This window comes from Tasmannia lanceolata, unplaced genomic scaffold (genome assembly GCF_043159265.1).
Source record: "Tasmannia lanceolata isolate RefF3 unplaced genomic scaffold, GAP_Taslan_0.1 ptg000020l, whole genome shotgun sequence".
NCBI lineage: Eukaryota > Viridiplantae > Streptophyta > Magnoliopsida > Canellales > Winteraceae > Tasmannia > Tasmannia lanceolata.
In genome coordinates, this window is record NW_027518697.1 from 1,961,474 (window position 1) to 1,970,309 (window position 8,836).

Here is an 8,836-nt window from a genome sequence, read left to right on the forward strand (position 1 = left end):
GCATTCGTTAAAAGCGCCCCTTTTCATATTATGATGGGGACTTTTCCCCAAAAAATCTGCCCATGTGAGAATCAGAAAAAGACGATAAAAAGGAGGATCCTCAATCAGAATCAGAAAAATACGATCACGTTTTAGGCTCGGAAAGATAGAAAAATACGTTATGACCGATAATGGAAGTACAAGGGAGGCTTAAATCTTGTGTTTGGAGAAGAAGACGAAAAATATATTGTGTATTGTCGTAATTTGCAAACGGTTATGATATGTTTACAAAGAAAAAAGACACTCTAACTAAATAAAGAAAGAGGTTGTTTCACCTCAACCGCAACTTCTTGCGTCACTGGAAATAAGCATTTGTGTGAATAACTGAGATGGGATTTTTAGTCGTTATTGCAAAAGTGAATGGGCAGATGAAAACCCACTTAGTAAAAAGAGTAATATTGGTATGAAAAAGGTCAATAAGTGAACTAGGAATAATTAGAGATGGAGCACAAATATATATATATATATATATATATATATATATATATATAGAGAGAGAGAGAGAGAGAGAGAGAGAGAGAGAGAGAGAGAGAGAGAGAGAGAGAGAGAGAGAGAGAGAGAGAGAGAGAGAGAGAGAGAGAGAGCACTTTTCTTTTTAACTATTGTTCTTTTACTTTTCTATGATTTAGACTCCTATTTATTTATCGAGTTAGAGTACTTCAGTGTCTGTATTCCAATAGATGTGTCTTTCAAGACACAAATCTCTCTTCTTTTTCCTTCTTATCCTGTATATATGCGTGGAGAAATTATATGGTGAATGGCCATGTGGGCATGTAGGTGGTACGACAGAAGTACCAACCTCGATATTTGATCCAGCAGCAGCACCTTAAAAGGTATGCAGCTGTATATGTATCTTTTACCACATAAAATCTTTCTACATATGTATCTCTTTCAAGACACAAATCCCTCTCTTCTTTTTCTTTCCTATCCTACCAGGCCTTAAGTAGGCCCATACATGATTGGGTTGGGTTGGCAAGGTTAAGAACCGCGGTTTCCCAATGAGAAACCGTTGGGACTTGGCCCTTGGTTTTTTAGGGCTTTTTTAGAGAGTTTGGCATGAGAGATCTTTCTTTTCTTTTCGTTTTTTGTACACCTGTGCCATCCTCCGCCTCGAAATTTGCTGAGGGGAGACTCAAAAGCCTATCACTTCACCCACGCCCAATTTGAATCGTAAGAAAAACATATTCAACCGGAAATCTTTTGGCAGATTTCTTTCTTCTTTCCACAATTTAGAGCAAAATGATATGATTATGGTTAACTTAGAGAGATCATCAGAAATTGAAGGTCCATCTAATTAAGAATTGAATAGGGTTGGTTTAGGTTATCTGTTTTCATGTGTAAAAAAAAGTTTTAACTTTTAGAAATATTTTTCCTTTCCCGTACTTCTCCGCAAAATTCTTATAATCCAAGCAGGGCCTTAGGGGCATGTTGGTTTTAGATTATGACAACCGATTGTGGAGTCCCCAACCAATAATTAATTCAATAATCTGTTGGGGACTCCACAATCGGTTTGTCATAATCTAAAACAATCAGGGCAGTAAAAGAGCATATAAGAACTTAATTTTGAAAGCATCCAAGGACCATTTTACATGACAGTCTATAATTTATTTTCTTTTGCCTCAAAATGTGGGAGGATAGACTGAAGAACCCCAATCACTTCCCCCTCAACAACAGTCCATATATCAGAACTAGCTTTTTGAAAGCATACACGGACATGAAAAAACAAGTTTTACTACTACACCAACGACATGGATAAAAACCACAAGATGTTCAATACATTGTAGTAGAAAGATTAACACTTATTAAAAAGTAGCATAATTCTCAGACTTCAATTGGCTTAACAAGCATGGCCGTGATGTGTTTCTTGGTCTCACCCCCAGCGTGCGTGTATCCATCTCCACGTAGGTAGATGACTTCTGCCACACGTGCCAAGTTGATAGAAGGCAAAAGGATAGGCATAGGGAAAACCGTGGGCCTAAGGCATGCCTCGTTCACATCTTTCCAAGCAATTGCAGCCATATCTCGGAGCTTTTCACATGCTTCTTCCGCTGTTACACCAAATTCAGCCATGTAACACTGTACTGCTGATGACACGTGGCCTCTCTGTTGCTCAAACTTCATATCAAAAAAATATATAAAATAGTCAGTCATAAATTAATGTAAATTTTTTTTTTTAAAAGAAATGATATGAGATCACTCGTGTTAGGGTTGTTATAAACATGGTTTTAAATCTCGGTCTCGGTTTCATTTTCGGCTGAAATTTCGGCCAAGATTTGGTAAAAAGAAACAAAATTTCATTTTTTCGGTAAAAAAACGAAAAGCATTTTATTGAAATTTTGGTTTCGGTTCATTTCAGTTTCGGTCTTGACCTAAATCCGAAATTTCGGATTGCAGTCAGAAATTTAAAACCATGATTATGTCTATTTGTGAGGGGTATTTATTGTAACATTTAAAATGTCGACCCAAAATGAGCACGGGTACAACTTGGGCCTGCTCAGGTTGCGCTTTGCTAAAAAATGAATTGGAATTGGCCCGAACCGAACCCAGTTTTACGGTAAAAGCACAACCCAAATTCCCAAAATAATTCATTTTCATGCTTCTTCTTTTTTCTCTATGGTTCTTTTCTGTTTCCACCTTTAAAGCTAAGCCCTAATTTTGTACAACATAAGTAGGACTTAGGACACTAATGGAGTTTCATATTATAATTGAATCGTGTCCCGGACAAGTAGGACCCGAAATGCACTAAAAAAGATCCAACCAATTTAGGGGTTTGAACGGATCATGACCAAGACATAGGTGGATCCAATCCAAAGTGGATCCCTTGACGTACACCCTTACTTTTATCAAATAAATAACAGTGTTTTTGCCATAAAAATGGCTATTATTTATTAACACATATATTTGTTGGGTTAAATAACTACAAGCATTAAAATAAATAAGAATTAATTGAGTGGATATATACCGAGGTGGACTGCATGTCATCAAGGAGACGACCAATCAGAGATGCATCAATAACAAGTTTGGGCTCAGTCTTCAACCATTCGAATGCCTCTTTGGTTGCAATTTCATACATCCCAGCAATACAATGAACTGTAGCCATATGAACGGCCACACTAATGCAAGAAATTTTCAAGTATTCCTCTACGGATGGCACAATTTTTCTGTTATACCATTTGTGCTCCACAAAGTAATCCCTTGCCAAAACCTTCATCTGCAAGACAAAAATTAAATCAAACCCCCATCCTCACGCTTAAAGCTTACTTTTGTTATATAACTTGTTATAGAGACTATTTAGAGATGTAGATGTGGATTACTTACTGCATCTTTTACATAGAATCCACGATAAGAGTTTCCTTCTGGTTCAAGTTCTTCTTCTAGAGTCTTCACAGTGTTGTAGAGTACCATAAAAGCATCTTTCAAGTACTGAGGCAGCTGATCAATGTCATCAGCATCCCACCTGAAAATTAAATAAAAATACCGGTTAATTTTTATGGGGTTATCCTCCAAGGTAAAAAATCCATGCATAAAAATTCTACTCAGTAGGGCTGTTCTCTTCTCTGTGTCAATAACAAGCCAGGATTTATTTTACCCTTGGGTAGGCTTACTATCTTTCTTTTGTATCAAAGAAAAACACAGGACTAGAGAGAAAGTGGCTATAAGGAGGCACCGCCCTTGATATTTGATCCAACAGCAGCCCTCTTTTCCATATTTAAGGGGCTGCTGTTGGATCAAATATCAAGGGCGGCTCCCCCTAATATGAGCATGCCTGATCCGGCACCATATGATTTCTCGTAGTATAGGTTCTATGGAAGTCCATAAAAATCTTACACCTTTCATAACAATAAGAGCCCGAAATGGGTAGGGTAATCTCTTGCCAAAACCATCATTTTCATTTCATTTTTCCTTCTTGTGTGTTTGATTTAGAGTGGAGGGGTGTCTATCAAACCTATAGATGGCATCAGTGAATAGTTGAAGCTCATCCTCGGTAGCATACACATCATATATGTCGTCCACAACTGAGACCAACATTGTCATTTTGGTGGAAAAAACCCTAGCCCTCGAGTATATTGGTTCAAAATAGACCCCCATGATCCAGTAGTAGCACTCCACCAACCTATCCCTAATAAAAGGCAGCTTTGCTGCAAGGTCAATCTCCTTCCACCACCTGTAAGATATTAAAAAGATAAGAGATGAGTCATTTCAAGTTTACCAATATGGTCCATTTAAGGGTAAACTAAACTCGTGCAATATTTGAACTATTTGGCTAATGGAACTTACATTGTGATGTCTCTCAGCTCTCTTTGGTGCAAGATTTGAATCAGATTGAAATCTAAATTGGCAAGCTCAAGGACAACTTCGTTCCTTTCCTTGTCTCCTTCATAGACTGAGATGTAGTGCCTGTTCTCTAGCCTTGGTATGCGATGATGAAGGGGAAGCTCGAGAGAATGTTCAATTTTTGCTGCCATATGAGAATCTACATGGCTAATACAAGACCTAAGGTGCTCCTCAGTGAAAGGAATGGCTTCATCCAAGATATCTTCCCCTCTTGTGCTGAGATAAGCCACATCATTTAAACATAGCAAACCTTTCGCATCGGTGCTCAACTCTGCCTTGAAATTCCCCTGCTCATCTTTGAATTTTTTGAATACATCTGTTTCACAACCCGATGTTTCAGACCATAGAACTCTTTAAGCTTACATAATTAATAAACTTTAAAGAGAGTAGAGAAAGAGAGAAACGGTAAGGGATTTAATTACCTGGAGAAACACGGTGCCCCTGTTTCCTTAAGACGCCAAATCGGAGAGCGGCGACATATAGATCATCCTTAGGAAAATCATCAAGATGGGTATCAAAGATGTGTTGTAGAGCATCATCAATCTCCTTCTCAAAATGATAACTAATCCCAAGGTGTACGAGATCATCAATCAAATTCAGCTCTTCCACCGTCCCTTTTGCATTGCTTAATATCTTCTTCACTTCTTCCTTCAGCTCTTCAACCCTTTTATTCCATGCATCTATTTTCTGCATGAATTCAAACCACCCACATACACAAACAAATCAGCTTAATCATACTATTATTTCTTTTTCAAAAAAGCTACCAATTTTATTACAAAAAAAGAAGAAGAAGGTTACAAGTCCACTCTGAGGGCTAAAGATCGCTCCCGTATAAAATGAGGCCGGCCCTTCTAAAAATGAGAGAACACAATACAAACAAAGATCTTTTATCTCATCCATAAGATTGGCCAGTCGCATTTTATCAGAGCAATCTTAATCATAATCAAGATTTACATGAACTATGTATCTTTAATTTGCAGGATCCTTACCTTTGGATCGGGCTTGTAGGAGAGGAAGTGATCGCCCCAGATAGTCGGATGAAACCCGGCAGATCGCCTAACAACTTCTGAATCTCCATCAACTGGGAGAGGGAGGGTGGAAGCCGCTGGGGAGGGATTAATAAGATCCATAGAGATATCTAGCAATTCGAATCGAAGGTTGTAACAAATGTGAGAAGAATGATTGTGGGGTTTGGTATTTAAAGGCATTCAAGTATAGCTGGCACTATTTATTTATTTGTTTATTTTATTGAATCACGTTGAAAGTGGCTAAGAAATTTGGTAGCTGCTCCTTGTTGACTGGTCCTTAGTTCTTACCCAATGTAAGGAAATTGGTTTTCTACCGTGCATGCGAAATACATGGGAAATTTAATAAACTAAGGAAAAAAAAAGGGCCGCCTCTTTTGACATAATATTGGTTTTTCTTTAAATCAGTCTGCCCGCCATCTATCTCAATTATTTTTCTTTTCCAATAAAGAAATGTTTTTTTTGGGAATATCCCCACATGGTGCCCCATCTTGCACCTGCTCATTACTCGTAAGATTCTATAGTGAAAATACTTCTTTTTGTTTTGGATTCTGAGAATCGATTTCGTGTCCAAAACTGATTTTGGCAAAGTGAGGGGTTGGCTCGCTGTGTAGAATTCACTCTTAAAAGCTAGTGGTTAAGGGCAGGGTGCCCAATAAGCCCAGCCACACCCAATCACTCTTCCAATGTGGGATCTTTGCTTCTGCATGGAACCCCCAACACTACTACATCCCACTAATATGTGTATTTTGTTGAAGTATAAAAAATAAAATAATGCCAACTCTAACACCTAAAGCTTTTGGAGTAATTGGTTGTTTCACAGGGTCTATCAGAGCTATTGTCGTGACTCACGGCGGCCACTTGCACGGCCAACCCAAAAAATGTGGGGCCACACATAAGGAGTGTTGAAGCATAAATGATTAAATAATGCCAACCCGGACAGCTTAAGCTTTCGGAGTAATTGGTTATTTCACATATTTGTACTGGGATGTAAAATTTATTTCATATCAATTCTACAACTGCGAACCAGTTTTGTGGAGAATCCAATTTTGGACTCAAAATGAATCCCAAAATCAAACATTTTTTTGGTAGGTACGTTGAACTGTAGGAAACTACTTTAGTGAAGTGGCTTCGTCTTGGAAATAGAAACTACATTGGAAACTGGCTAAAATACCCTAATTGAGTCTTAAAATTTCAATTAAATGCCATCTCCACGAAAGCTTTCATGGCTCCTAAACCCAATCAACCAAAGTCTGCTCGTGAGCGGTTTAGCTTAAGCTGCTAACGTTTTGATATGCTCAAGTGGTCTTCCCTTATCTTTCTTAACGTTCAAAGTTGTCTTGGGCATCATCACTTCAATTCAGAATTCTTAAGTTGTCTTGGGTATCATCACTTCAATTAGGAATTCTTAGTTACTTCGACCGGATTGATCTTAGTGATGGAATAATAAGTCATTGAATCATTAACCATTTCTTTTCTGATGAAATCAAGTTGGCAGCGGATGAACTACGTTTCACTAGCAAGACTTTCTTCCAACACCGTATTCTAGGGGAGGAGGGACCCCACCATTGATTGTCGCACACCGGAAGTCGCTATGTCTTACCTGAAAATTTACTGCTGAAATAGAGATATTTTAGGCATTGCAACATAACTCAAATTTTTACATTGAAGCGTGATCTTTTCTCTCGATTTACAAGGTTTGCCAAAAGAGAACCTTTTTTCTTTTTTATTAATGTGGCTCCCCCTTTAAAGTACACTGTCATTTTGCTATGGGAAAGAAGGATCGTGGTAGTCCATAATTCCTGTTTAATGTGAGCCATATGATGCCCCAAAATTTTACTAATTTTCTTTTGTGCTTTTTCCTAGGTAATTACATTAAGTAGCTGTAATGACCAGAATTGCAGTTTCAAAAAATATGCACCCATTAAGGGCATTGTACAATCCAAAAGATGATTTTAGCCTTTTTTCAGTTTTTATTTTTTATTGCTTTTTATTTTAGTTTGTCTTCTAATGTTCTCCTCTGCTAGTGCCCCTCTCGCCACAATGTACTATCTCCGTCGCCCTCCATCCGTAGAAGAAGTGAAACAGAATAGAAAGAAGAAGAGGAGCAGGAGTAAGAGAAAGGAGAAGAAGAAGAGGAAGAAATTGTGTTCAATTGAAAAAAAATGTTGAATAGAAAAAAAAATTGTTCAAACGGCAAAATATGAGTTAAAAATAATCAAAATCGGTTTAAACTGACAAAATTTAGTTAAATAAAAAAAGAGAAATTAAATCCGCAAATTTCATTATAAATCGAGGATAATTGTTTTGACACTACCATTTTTTGGTACTGGGCAGGAGTCTCCTTGTTGTCTTTTCACAGGTAATTTTCATCTTGGCACAAGTAAGGTCATTTTGGTCTTTTATGAGTAAAAAAAAACTACCAGTGGATATTTTGATCACGAATTGATGGCACGACCTGATTTCCAAAATGAACTCAAAAGTGACCAGTCTATTTGCAAATTGTCAAACAAAAAGACCCGTTTTTGCAAATAAATCAAATTAGAGGACTTCTTTTGCAAAAACCCATGAATTCTAATGAAAAAGGAAATACTAATGGGTAGAAAATGGTTAATACCTTTCATATATACTTTATATTTTCTAATATTTTATAATCTATTGATGGATACTCTAATATTTTATGATTGAGGTTGGTTACCAACTCCCTCCTTATTATAGTCCTCTATAATCTATGCTCTTTCTCATTTGTTTGTTTGTTTGTTCAAGAAATGACTTCATTTAAGGAATAGACAAAACAAAATGAGCTGTAAATGTTTGAGTTAATGGGAAGATGATAACGAAAAGGGTGGACATATAGTGTCTCCTTAATATGATACTAGATCTCACCTTAGATTGATCTGGACCATTCATGTATTCCTTACATGATGAGTGGGCCCACAAAAACCTAATGGTAGTACAGCCCTTGATATTCGATCCAATCGCTTCTCACTTTTTGAAAAGCTGCTGTTGGGTCAAATAACCATAGAATTTCTCTATATAAGGTATGCTAAGGTTACCCTTGCAAAAACTAGTTACAAGGGCGACCCCATCGGTCGATCTCAAGAAAGTGCATTTACAATGGCACAGAAAAAATGAAAATATAGAAATTACCTTGGCAGATATAAAATTAAATCAGTGTATTCTTTACTGGTTTGCAATAAAAAAAACCATTACAATAAAGACACTCTGTTGACAATGACTAATAGGAGCGCTCTTGTAACTGGTTTTATGCAAGCCGCCCTTCACTCTATCACTCCACATATTATGGATACGCGGGGCTCCCCTAGATAATTATTCAAGAGGCTACCAAAATATGTTTATTTATATTCCTTTGATACCACAGCCCCCGGAAAAAAAAAAACCCATTCAATATGTAGTAACCTAAGTGCTCGGTCCAA

General features: G+C 37.3%; 1 protein-coding gene across 1 annotated transcript; it reads right to left on the reverse strand.

The window, feature by feature from the left end:
- Positions 1 to 1,622: 1,622 nt before the first annotated feature.
- On the reverse strand, positions 1,623 to 5,553 carry LOC143854217 (beta-cubebene synthase-like). The gene is made up of 7 exons (XM_077364071.1): positions 5,364 to 5,553; positions 4,797 to 5,061; positions 4,318 to 4,690; positions 3,986 to 4,204; positions 3,358 to 3,496; positions 3,002 to 3,250; positions 1,623 to 2,154 (listed from the first exon to the last, which is right to left on the reverse strand). The coding sequence occupies exons 1-7, from the start codon at positions 5,502 to 5,504 to the stop codon at positions 1,861 to 1,863; spliced, it is 1,680 nt and encodes a 559-aa protein (XP_077220186.1). The 5' UTR covers positions 5,505 to 5,553; the 3' UTR covers positions 1,623 to 1,860.
- Between the last annotated feature and the right edge of the window lie 3,283 nt (positions 5,554 to 8,836).

What these genes read in the sequence shown, in the direction of transcription:
- LOC143854217 (XM_077364071.1), bottom strand. Translation starts at nt 5,504, where the DNA reads ATGGATCTTATTAATCCCTCCCCAGCGGCTTCCACCCTCCCTCTCCCA. An exon ending in GGGGCACCGTGTTTCTCCAG is followed by an intron (nt 4,691 to 4,796) that starts GTAATTAAATCC and finishes GTTGTGAAACAG; the next exon opens with ATGTATTCAAAAAATTCAAA. An exon ending in TTCACTGATGCCATCTATAG is followed by an intron (nt 3,497 to 3,985) that starts GTTTGATAGACA and finishes TTTAATTTTCAG; the next exon opens with GTGGGATGCTGATGACATTG.